This window comes from Megalobrama amblycephala, linkage group LG7 (assembly GCF_018812025.1).
Source record: "Megalobrama amblycephala isolate DHTTF-2021 linkage group LG7, ASM1881202v1, whole genome shotgun sequence".
Lineage (NCBI taxonomy): Eukaryota > Metazoa > Chordata > Actinopteri > Cypriniformes > Xenocyprididae > Megalobrama > Megalobrama amblycephala.
In genome coordinates this window covers 29,828,786-29,842,017 of record NC_063050.1, presented here as the reverse complement: position 1 = coordinate 29,842,017, position 13,232 = coordinate 29,828,786, and the positions used below count along the sequence as shown (strand labels likewise).

At 35.2% G+C, this 13,232-nt stretch overlaps 1 protein-coding gene across 3 annotated transcripts in view; it reads right to left on the bottom strand.

Annotated features, from left to right (window-relative positions):
• Positions 1-13,232, bottom strand: part of dhrsx (dehydrogenase/reductase (SDR family) X-linked) — a 59,183-nt gene that overhangs the window by 40,465 nt on the left and 5,486 nt on the right. For 2 of the 3 annotated variants that reach the window (XM_048196952.1, XM_048196951.1), the window contains exons 2-4: positions 7,351-7,607; positions 5,266-5,373; positions 3,507-3,572 (exon numbers count right to left, since the gene is read on the bottom strand). In XM_048196952.1, the coding sequence (XP_048052909.1) occupies positions 3,507-3,572; positions 5,266-5,373; positions 7,351-7,453 (277 nt within the window). In that variant the 5' untranslated portion in view covers positions 7,454-7,607. The remainder of the gene's footprint in view (positions 1-3,506; positions 3,573-5,265; positions 5,374-7,350; positions 7,608-13,232) is intronic. The other variant, XM_048196953.1, reaches the window with a different exon arrangement.

Sequence of the window (13,232 nt, the reverse complement as noted above, 5' to 3'; positions counted from 1 at the left end):
AGACAAACTGACCCTATATGAGGGCAGAAGGACAGTTTTCCTTCAGTGCATTATTTCTCAACTTCAATAACCCAATGATAAAGGCTAGGAGTAAAAACGGATGGGCCTGTTCTCGTCTAGCAGTTAAAAATCCACGTGGGGGAGGGGTGGATACTGCAGGGAAGCGAGCGTGCCTTCATCCAAACTGCAGCTCTCCATATCCCATCTGCATTACAATGAGGTTATGGTTCTTCAGCGAACACAATCATCAAACATCTCTCTATTGGTATTCTTCTGCTTGCTTTCACACATTCTTCCAGTAAACACACCAGTCCAAACATGGCAAGAAAAATGATCCCGTTTAGCTGCAAGTTAAGAGGTATCAGGTCATGCTGGAGTAAATCATCACCTCAAGGAAAACGTAAAAGTCAGGATCACCGATGGAAGAGGGTGTAGACATGATGATGCTCAGGAATACACAAAGCCTTTCTTACAAAGCAGACCAGCTAAAAGCCCCAAGCCCTCCAAAACCATTTCATTTAGCCCTTTGATGCGCAAGCTATGAAAATCCCTTCTAATGCGCAACATGGGTCAAAAATGACCCGTATTCATTTCCTATGTAATTTCAATAACGGTTGAGTGTTTCTTTGCTGAATCTTTAAAAGAAATGTATTTTATCATTCATTTATTCCAGGTGTTCCTTAAATATCTTGTTTTTGATTGACAAAAATCATTATGTTCATTTTTTCTTTCTCACTTTATAAACAAACACAGTTTTTGTTTGTCTACATCAATTTTACACACATGGGTCAAAAATGACCCGTATTCATTTCCTATGGTATTTCAGTCATGACTGAGTGTTTCTTCGCTGAATCTTTGAAAGAAATGTATTTTATCATTCATTTATTCCAGGTATTCATTAAATATCTTGTTTTTGATTGACAAAAATCATTATGTTCATTTTTTCTTTCTCACTTTATAAACAAACACAGTTTTTGTTTGATTACATCAATTTTACACACATGGGTCAAAAATGACCCGTATTCATTTCCTATGGTATTTCAGTCATGACTGAGTGTTTCTTCGCTGAATCTTTGAAAGAAATGTATTTTATCGTTCATTTATTCCAGGTATTCCTTAAATATCTTGTTTTTGATTGACAAAAATCATTATGTTCATTTTTTCTTTCTCACTTTATAAACAAACACAGTTTTTGTTTGTCTACATCAATTTTACACACATGGGTCAAAAATGACCCGTATTCATTTCCTATGGTATTTCAGTCATGACTGAGTGTTGCTTCACTGAATCTTTGAAAGAAATGTATTTTATCATTCATTTATTCCAGGTATTCATTAAATATCTTGTTTTTGATTGACAAAAATCATTATGTTCATTTTTTCTTTCTCACTTTATAAACAAACACAGTTTTTGTTTGTCTACATCAATTTTACACACATGGGTCAAAAATGACCCGTATTCATTTCCTATGGTATTTCAGTCATGACTGAGTGTTTCTTCGCTGAATCTTTGAAAGAAATGTATTTTATCGTTCATTTATTCCAGGTATTCCTTAAATATCTTGTTTTTGATTGACAAAAATCATTATGTTAATTTTTTCTTTCTCACTTTATAAACAAACACAGTTTTTGTTTGTCTACATCAATTTTACACAAATGGGTCAAAAATGACCCGTATTCATTTCCTATGGTATTTCAGTCATGACTGAGTGTTGCTTCGCTGAATCTTTGAAAGAAATGTATTTTATCATTTATGTATTCCAGGTATTCTTTAAATATCTTCATTTTGATTTTCACAAATCATTGTGTTTATTTTTTCTTTCTTCTTTTTTATAAACAAACACAGCGTTTGTATTTCTACATCAATTTTACACACATGGGTCAAAAATGACCCATATAGAAACCTTTGCAAATTTTTGCAAGTAGGAACATATTTACTGCAGACAACTATTCATCCACCACACATTTCACCTCTCAACATGGCTGCTTTTGTATATTTGATGGATGAAAGTCATATTATATTTCATATAATAGGCTATATATTATATTTCATAATTTGTATTTTTTGTCATAAACCTATGCTACTGGTCACCTTTTACATCTATCAGTGTTCCTGAAAAGTAACAGTTTTGAACAAGGTTTCTGTCCAACAGTGAATATATATAATAAGTATCGATCAACAGTGCTTTTGATTTTCTTTATCTAGAGTGTTAGCGGTTGGTCCTCAACAGAACTGAGGTGGATGATGACATCACTGTAAAAAAAAAGCTGAAAGTATACTTTGCGCACAAATGCAATTTAAATGTGTATGTGCAGGTTGCACATACACAGTTACAGAAATCCGGCGGAAATTATAAAAAGTTACAAAAATCTGTATGCTGACCCTCATGTACGCATAAAAAGTGAAGTATACTTTGGCCTTTAGAATGGTAATGACACACACATTCAAAACAATTCATTCAAAAAGAAAGGAAAAATTAAAATAAGGATTTGGTTATTGAGTAATAGATGGAATAATGAATGATGAAATTAATTTATTGTAATATATGCAATATAGAAAATAACTAATTCAGGTCACTTTAGACCCATGTTGTATATGTCCAAAACTGTTACTTTTCAGGAACGCTGACAGACATAAAGGGTGACCAATTGCATTGTTTTATGACAAAAAATTAAAAATTATGAAATATATAGCCTAATATATTAAATATAATAAGACTTACATCCATCAAATATACAAAAGTAGCCTTGTTAAGATGTGAAATGCGTGGCAGATGAACAGTTATCTGCAGTAAATATGTTCCTACTTGCAAAAATTTGCAAATATTAAAGATTTCTATATGGGTCATTTTTGACCCCTGTGTGTAAAATTGATGTAGAAACTGTGTTTGTTTATAAAGTAAGAAAGAAAAAATAAACACAATTATTTGTAGAAAATCAAAAACAAGATATTTAAGTAATACCTGAAATAAATAAATGATAAAATACATTTCTTTCAAAGATTCAGCGAAGAAACACTCAGTCATGACTGAAATTCCATAGGAAATGAATACGGGTCATTTTTGACCCATGTGTGTAAAATTGATGTAGACAAACAAAAACTGTGTTTGTTTATAAAGTAAGAAAGAAAAAATGAACATAATTATTTTTTACAATCAAAAACAAGATATTTAAGGAATACCTGGAATAAATGAATGATAAAATACATTCTTTAAAGATTCAGCAAAGAAACACTCAACCATTATTAAAATTACATAGGAAATGAATACGGGTCATTTTGGACCCATGTTGCGCATTAGAAGGGTAGTGATACAAAAATGATTTTTATTAAAAAAGTAAGAAAAAAAAATGAAAATGAGGATTTGTGATGCTCAAAAACAAGTTAATTGAGGAATTCCTGGAATACTGAATGATGAAATTAATTTCTTGCAAAGATATACAAAATAAAAACTCAGCCGGGTCATTTTTGACCCATGTTGTGCATCAAAGGGTTAGCCAGAATTTTACCTTTTCCCCGATTCAGCTTCTGAATCTTCTTCACTGCTGCCAGACCCTCCTCTTCCTCATTCCCAGCTGAAGAAGAGAAAGAAAAGACAGGTGTTAAATATACCAATTATTAAGTTCTCATTGCATCATGAAGAGTTTAATTCAGCAAATCAGTAAAAAAAAAAAAAAAAAAAAAAAAAAAAATATATATATATATATATATATATATATATATATATATATATATATATATATATATATATATATATTATATAAATAATTCAAAATAAATGTGTATTCTAAGTTGATTCACCTATATTTGCTCATGGTAAAATTAAAGGTGCATTCAGTAGTTTGGTTCTAATTTAAAAAGGTTTTATACTAAGAAATAAATTGTGTATTTTGTAAAAAGAATGTTTTTCTCTTTTCTATATGAGAGTTGTCCCCTTGAAAATGTATTTGGCCATGTTGAAATTACATGATCTACGGTACAAATGTCGGAAAGACGCTCATTGGCTGCCCTCTTTGTTGATACACTAGTAGCGTAGTGTTGTTTCGTGATGTGAAATGTGAAAATTAGACAACAGCAGAGACCAGAAATTTTACCAGCAGAGACAGTTGGAGAATTCGCTAGTATCAGTCTAATTTACATAAAAGTCAGAGACGATTATGCTGATCCACGTCGTTAGATGGCAGTGCAGTGTCTAACAGCATTGTGGGATTGGTACTTAAAGGCCAACTGAAGTGCCTTGGAACGCGCAGCATTATTCAATGTGTTGACGGAATTTCAACTGAAACTGGAAGACAGGGCGTGACATATCAAACAGGTTTTCCCCTTTTTTTAAAATAGCAAATAGCGTTTCGTTTGTATCACAGCTTGGCCAGAGCCATTCAGCTAGTTAAAATATTAGTTTCCTTCTAATGATGAACAGTGACGTTAACGTTACCTGAAGAAATACTGAATGCACCTTTAAACAAAATTGTTCAAAAAGTTATTTAAAAAAAAAAGACTCACTTTGCATAGAAATTAAATTATAACATTGATGTTAGATGGCACACCATCAGAAAAATAATGTGTGAAAATGTACCTTATCTACGGCAACATATTAGCACTGAAAGGGTCCATAATAGTATGTTAAGTGACTAATATTTGCATCCTTTAGGAGTAGATGATGTCCAGAAATCTACCTTTTGAGGACATTGCCCTAATGACAATCACTTTTACCATCATTGCACATGTTTTTCAGTTTACCTACAAAGAGGGACAGATTTACCTCAGGCTCACGCTTCAACCATGGAGCTCAGAGCAATTATGCAACAGTTTTACAATGAGCTTTCATCAATATTTTCAAAACAGCCGGTACATATAAAAACTTCTGCCAAAGTCAAGTCCTGTTACTGCATATACACTACCCGAAGAACCCTGTCCTGCATTTGAGTGAACATGTGAGGAGAGGTACTCTTGCATAAGCCCTTCTTATTGCCTTTAATGTGTCACTATACTCCAGGAAAAAAAGCTCTTATTGATAATGCAGACTGACAAGGAGGAATAAGAAGAGAAAATTGTTGAAACAGGAAGACAAGGAATAAGAAGAAGGTGGGTTGGAGCTTCTTCAGCACCAGTCATACTAATAACACTGTACATGGTATGGACAATATTAAAAAGTATCACAAGTAGCAGGAAACCAATTAAAAGGTTACATAACCACATGAACTGATCGGTCAAGACACCAGTGGAATACTGATCTGATCTGAAATCAGGCGTGAGATGATACTATACCAATGATCACATGCATGTCCAGGCTGACCAGATGTCTGGAAATCTCAAATCCCATTCCTCTGGTTCCCCCTGTAACTATGGCAACCTTTCCATTCTGCTTTGGCAAATCTGAGCAAGACAGGAAGCAAGAAAATTTTGAAAAACATTTTAATGCATAATATTTCAAAAACGAGGGGGCGGAGGTACACAGACTAACTTTGTTTGGGACATATTTGTAAATCCCTCTGTGAGTGTTCTTGGATGTGCAGTGGCCTCAGGGATCATTACATGTAGAAACTGCATGACCTGATTTTGTGATAAGCCTACTAATGGTGCCATTCCTTCACTCTTTTGCTTAATGAGCATTATTTATTAACACTACTTACTAATAATGATTAACAAGTCCACTTGTCCAATACTGATGTTTTACTGGACAATCAGTCAAAATTATTATGCAGTATTGTTACTTTTTGTTACCATTTCCATGTTAAAAATGTCCAGTTAAAATCAAATAAAAAAATCAAATAAAATCAAGTAATATTAAGCACTCATTGAAGTATAAGCACGAGACATCACTGCCGTTGTCAGAGCGCGATCAGACCTCACTAAGCAAGTGCTGAACGCAGTTGGACATAGTGGTGTATTAGAGGTAAAAAATGGTATAAATACTGTTTGGTTTCTCGCACAAACCAATTGTTTCGTGTCTTAGGACATCAGTGTGTCGTCACGAGCCGCAGGGTTTAATGTGGATTTGTCTATGCAAGTTTTTCGACTCTTATTGTTCGAGTTCCCATTCACTCCCATTATTTGACTGACAGACCACAACGGTTGCAGTTAAAAATCATCATTTGTGTTCTACTGAAGAAAAAAAGTCACCTACATCTTGGATGCGCTGGGGGTAAGCAGATTAACATCAAATTTTCATTTTTGGGGTGAACTATCCCTTTAACTGTAAGGTTTATATTTTATTGCCATCACACAACATAGTCAAAGAAAGCAAACAAGTCTTAAAAATCTGCATTCCTTAATCATCCTTTTCTTTTCTTTTTTGTAGCTAATTCTGTGGGCTTCAAAAGCTTTAAATATTTCTGAATCAAAAGACCATTGTGAGGAAGGATTTGGTTCTAATCCTTGTGCTTTGCACAGGGACATGGTTGCCCTTTAACGGTGATTTAATTTTAAGTAAAGAGCTGTCTAAAATTACAACCATGCAATCTTAAATAGAAACTTGTGATTACTTTGTGATAATGATGAAAAGCCATCATTAAATATCTGGCAGCACTCTAATGACCTGGAATCCACCATAAATTAAATAATACATAATTTGTATTTTTTATAAAACAGGCATAAGTATGTACACTATAAAGCCAGAGTTTAAGCGAGAGACCAATGAGACACTGGGGGTCCGTAGGTAAGATTTTCTTTTAAGAAGTTCTTTAAAAAAAAATACATTACATTTCTATTTAAATGAACATTAACTAATGAGCCTTATTACGTAATCACATTTAATGAAAGGTATTACGATGTCCTATATATATATATATATATATATATATATATATATGTGTGTATGTGTGTATGTGTGTGTGTGTGTGTGCTTTAAAATAAATAGGTCAAAGGTTACAGTAGTTTATGTGTATTATACCAAATGAGAGGTTTAAGCAACAGATTAAACGCAAGTTAGCAGCCATATACAAACAGTCTCAGTAGTATAAAGTATAAGAAAAAGTTAAAGTAGTCCACTCAACAACATAAAAAACGTGCAATCTTCATTGTTTTAGACAGAATAACAGTCTCAGTCACCATCCACATTCATTACGCCTTTTCTTCCATACAACTAGTGAATAGTAATACTGTTGCTGTCATTCTGTCGTACAACTCATTTTGTTTTTTATTGGAAAACAGAAAATCATACTGGTTTAACCTAACCCTAACATGAAAATTTGTTTTTGGGCGAACTGTCCCTTTAAGTGCAGTTCCCATATATCATTACAAAACTACACATGACAGCATACAACTGCTGAATAAATGTGTGACAGCTGTTAAGACACATAAAATAACTACCCGTTAGAGCACTACAAATCCGTAACGATAAAAACGTCTGACCTGGCAGGGTGAACGATCTGTTGAAAAGCTGGTATAGGAGAACTTTGACGCCGTCTAAGTAGAGTCGGATGAAGCCGAGGATACAGGGCAAAAACCACCACATGTTTGAAGATGACAGCGAGTGTCTCAGTATTTACGCTCCGTGCTGAAGTACAGTAGGAACGGATCAGCTGTTCTTACGATAGTTCCGCTGTATACGACAATCACTGTAGAAACCCAATAGAGTCTGGATTCCGATTTACTACAGGGATTAACCACTGCCAGGAAAGAAAAAGGAGGGGGAGAATTACAGAAAAAAAGAAACGCAGCTAGTGAGGATCAGAAAGACATAGCACGATAAGAATTTGAAAGTTTGGTTTGAATAATCATTTAAGACATTTAAATAGTCCTGTTCAATCAAGATATACCTTGAATAAAAAGAGTTTTTTTTACTAGCCAGTGCAGACCTAATAACTAGAGAGCTGGCCAATATAATGCAGATAGTTGTGGCCTGTAATTAAATTTAATGAGAGAAAAAAAGATGAAATAATTGTTGAATTTAATTGACCAGATATTTTTTTATTTTATGGATGTCTATATTTATACAGTCCCATAATGATAATGAGGGATTTAAAACTGCAGTGAGCTAATGTTTTTTTTTTTTTTTTTTTTTTTTTTAAAGGGAAAAAACAATGGGAAAAGAGCAGGGTGTTAAGACGTGTTTAAAGGGTTAGTTCGCCCAAAAATGAAAATACACCCGTAAGACCTCCGTTCATCTTCGGAACACAAATTAAGATATTTTTGATTAAATCCAATGGCTCAGTGAGGCCTGCATTCACAGCAATGGTACTTCCTCTCCCAAGATCCATAAAGGTACTAAAAACATATTTAAATCAGTTCAAGTGAGTTCAGTGGTTCTATCTTAATATTATAAAGCGACGAGAATTTTTTTTGTGTGCCAAAAAACAAACAAAAAACTTTTTAACAACATCTAGTGATGGGCGATTTCAGAACACTGCTTCAGAGCGTTATGAATCTTTTGAGTCGAATCAGTGATTCGGATCATGTATCAAACCGGCAAACTGCTGAAATCACGTGACTTTGGCGCTCCGATCCACGGATTTGATTCGTAACACTCCGAAGCTTCATGAAGCAGTGTTTTGAAATTGGCCATCACTAGATATTGTTAAAAAGTCGGTATTTTGGTTTTTTTTGGCGCACAAAAATATTCTCATTGCTTTATAATATTAAGGTAGAACCACTGAACTCACTTGAACTGATTTAAATATGTTTTTAGCACCTTTATGGATCTTGAGAGAGGAAATGTCATTGCTGTGAATGCAGGCCTCACTGAGCCATCGGATTTAATCAAAAATATCTTAATTTGTGTTCCGAAGATTAACGAAGGTCTTACGGGTGTGGGACGACATGAGGGTGAGTAATTAATGACATTATTTTCATTTTTGGGTGAACTAACCCTTTAACATATAACTTTATAAACACGGCGCAAGAAACTGAAAAAGCAGACAAGGCACAGCGGTCAAGACATCTATTTAGAGCATTATGTTTAGATCAACCTTTTCTCTTTTTTATCACCGCTAGGCTATGGCGAACAATGGGCCAGACTTAATATTAAAATCTACATTATTTGACGCAATGGCGGCGCAATAGTTCCAGCAGAAATTTGCAAAGCACCAGCAAAAGACAATCTGCTGAAGTTCAAGCTGAGCATCATAATGGGGAAGAAAGGTGAATTACTGTCTTTGAATGTGTCATGGTTGATGGTGCCAGACGGGCTGGTCTGAGTATTTCAGAAACTGCTGATCTAGGGAGATTTTCACGCACAACCATCTCTAGGGTTTACAGAGAATGATCTGAAAAATAGAAAATTTCCAGTGAGTGGCAGTTCTGTGGGCGAAAATGTCTTGTTGATGTCAGAGGAGAATGGCCATACTGGTTTGAGATGGTAGAAAGGCAACAGTAACTTAAATAAGCACTCATTACAATTGAGATGTCAGGAAGAGCATCTCTGAAAGCACAACACGTCAAACCTTGAAGCAGATGGGCTACAGCAGCAGAAGATCACACCGGGTGCCACTTCTGTCAGCTAAGAACAGGAAACTGAGGCTACAATTCACATGGGCTCACCAAAATTGAACAATAGAAGATTGAAAAAGCACTGCCTCGATTTCTGCAGTGACATTCAGATGGTAGGGTCAGAATCTGACGTAAACAAGATGAAAGCATGGATCCATCCTGCCTTGTATCAGCGATTCAGGCTGGTGGTGGTGGTGTAGTGGGGGATATTTTCTTGGCACACTTCTGCCTCTTAGTACCAATTGAGCTTAGTTTAAACACCACAGCATACTAATGCTGACCATGTCTATCCCTTTATAACCACAGTGTACACATCTTCTAATGGTTACTTCCAGCAGGATAATGTGCCGTGTCACAAAGCTCAAATCATCTCAAACTGGTTTCTTGAACATGACAGTGAGTTCAGTATACTCAAATGGCCTCCACAGTCACCAGATCTCAATCCAATAGAGCATATTTGGGATGTGGTGGAACAGGAGATTCCCATTATGGATGTGCAGCTGAGAAATGTGCAGCAACTGTGGGATGCTATCATGTCAATATGGACCAAAATCTCTGAGGAATGTTTCCAGCACCTTGTTGAATCTATGCCACAAAGAATTAATGGTGCCCTAGAACCAGTTTTTACAAGATGTAATATAAGTCTAAGGTGTCCCCTGAATGTGTCTGTGAAGTTTCAGCTCAAAATAAAAATACAATTTTTTTTAATTAATTTTTTTAACTGCCTATTTTGGGGCACCATTAACTATGCACCGATTCAGTGCGTGGCCCCCTTTAAATCGTGCGCTCCCTGTCCCCCCGAGCTCTCGACGATAATACAGTGCATTTACAAAGTTCACACAGCTAATATAACCCTCAAATGGATCTTTACAAGATGTTCGTCATGCATACTGCATACATGCGTCGGATCATGTGAGTATAGTATTTCTTTGGATGTTTACATTTGATTCTGAATGAGTTTGATAGTGCTCCGTGGCTAAAGCTAACATTACACACTGTTGGAGAGATTTATAAAGAATGAAGTTGTGTTTGTGCATTATACAGACTGCAAGTATTTAAAAATGAAAATAACGACGGCTCTTGTCTCCGTGAATACAGTAAGAAACGATGGTAACTTTAACCACATTTAACAGTACATTAGCAACATGCTAACGAAACATTTAGAAAGACAATTTACAAATATCATTAAAAATATCATGTTATCATGGATCATGTCAGTTATTATCTCTCCATCTGCCATTTTTCGCTATTGTTCTTGCTTGCTTACCTAGTCTGATGATTCAGCTGTGCACAGCTCCAGACATTAATACTGGCTGCCCTTGTCTAATGCCTTGAACATGAGCTGACATATGCAAATATTGTGGGCGTACATATTAATGATCCCGACTGTTACGTAACTGTTATGTTGAGATTCGCCTGTTTTTCGGAGGTCTTTTAAACAAATGAGATTTACATAAGAAGGAGGAAGCAATGGAGTTTGAAACTCAGTGTATGTCTTTTCCATGTACTGAACTCTTGTTATTCAACTATGCCAGGGTAAATTCAATTTTTGATTCTAGGGCACCTTTAAGGCAGTTCTGGAGGCAAGATTGGGTCCAACCCACTACTAGCAAGGTGTACCTAACAAAATTGTGTGTGTGTGTGTGTGTGTGTGTGTGTGTTCTTGTTTTTGTGATTTATGAGGACACAAACTAGTATAATGACATGGGTATTACACTGGTATTATGATGTAAACATGAAATATGAGGACATTTCATGAGTCCTCATATTTAAAATAGCTTTAAAAACATACTAAACAATGTTTTATTAAAAATGTAAAAATGCAGAGAGTTTTCTGTGATGGGTAGGTTTAGGAGTAGGGGTAGTGTAGAGGGATAGAATGTACAGTTTGTACAGTATAAAAACCATTACGCCTATGGAATGTCCTCACTAAGATAGCAAAACAAACCTGTGTGTGTGTGTGTGTGTGTGTGTGTGTGTGTGTGTGTGTTTAAAGAAAAGAAAAGAAAAGAAAAGAAAAGAAAAGAAAAGAAAAGAAAAGAAAAGAAAAGAAAAAAAAAGAAATTGTCAGATGTTCTTGCTTCCATCAAATTATACAACATTTGGTTTTGGAACATTTTCAAATCTTGCTGGATAACATGGATCATCAGGTTTTACTTGTGGAGTTGCCAGCTAACCAGCTTAAGTTCTGCTGTCATTACAGCAGAAGGAGGACACAATAATCCTAAAACATTATGAAATTCATGTGAATTGTTCGATTGAACTTTTCACTGAAAATGTTATGTGAATCGTATAATTTGTCATGAAAATGTAATAGAAAAAAAAAATTTGAAGCATTTCCGCTAGTGGTCTCAGACTTCTGGGCCCCATATGTAGACATGTAGACTGACCAACCAATTCATCAAAAGCCCTACATCATTTTGACTGCAAACTATTTACTAATAGACCGTACACATTATTTATTTATTTATTTAATTTCTGTTTCTTTTTTTTTGGCATTTACTGTATGATGAAATGAAGAATCTCCATTTCACTCTATAAATTCTCAGCACATGCAGGTTTTTCCTGTTGGGAGCAAACAGGCATTTATGTAGCCTACTGTCATACAAGGTGAATGTGTGCCATGAAAACGCCTCAGGAGACAGGAACACAAACCTGGGGCTCAGCTTTGGTGCAGTGACAGCAGGTTGTGGAGAATCCTTGATGTTTGACTAGTACTATGTAAACAGACATTTTCTACTGGAAGTGCTCTCAAGCCTTATAAGAAGGGATTTTGTCTGAGAAAAAGTGTCTGGATGTCTCAAATTATGGAAACTGAGCACCAGCGAATACTTTCTTTGAGTATTTTTGTTTATAATTTAAGCATTGACCTGTTACTGAATTTTTATAATGTATGAATATTCCGTAAAAAAAAAAAAAAAAAAAATGCTGGACATGGGTCAGATGGACATGGGACAACACAGGACATGCTGAGGAGTGACAAAATGACATTTTTCAACACCAGCACTGAAGATTTGTCCTCGCTGGTTAGGGTTAGTTCACCCAAAAATGAAAATAATGTAATTTATTACTCACCCTCATGTCGTTCCACACCCGTAAGACCTTTGTTAATCTTCGGAACACAAATTGAGATATTTTTGTTGAAATCCGATGGCTCTGTGAGGCCTGCATAGGGAGCAATGACATTTCCTCTCTCAAGATCCATAAAGGGTTAAAAACATATTTAACTCAGTTCATGTGAGTACAGTGGTTCAATATTAATATTATAAAGCTATGAGAATATTTTGGTGCGGCAAAAAAAACCAAAATAATGACTTATACAGTGATGGCCGATTTCAAAACACTGCTTCAGGAAGCTTCGGAGCATTATGAATCAGTGTATCGAATCAATAGTTCGGAGTGCCAAAGTCACCTGATTTCAGCTGTTTGGCGGTTTGACATGCGATCCGAATCATGATTTGTTTTGAAATCGGCCATCACTAAATAAGTCTTTATTTTGTTTTTTTGGCACACCAAAAATATTCTCATCGCTTTATAATATTAATATTGAACCACTGTACTCACATGGACCGATTTAAATATGTTTTTAGTACATTAATGGATCTTGAGAGAGGAAATGTCATTGCTGCCTATGGAGGCTTCACTGAGCCATCGGATTTCAACAAAAATATCTTAATTTGTGTTCCGAAGATGAACGAAGGTCTTACGGGTGTGGAACGGCATGAGGGTGAGTAATAAATGACATTATTTTCATTTTTGGGTGAACTAACCCTTTAAATCAATACTGATCAAAAGTGAAAACTTCT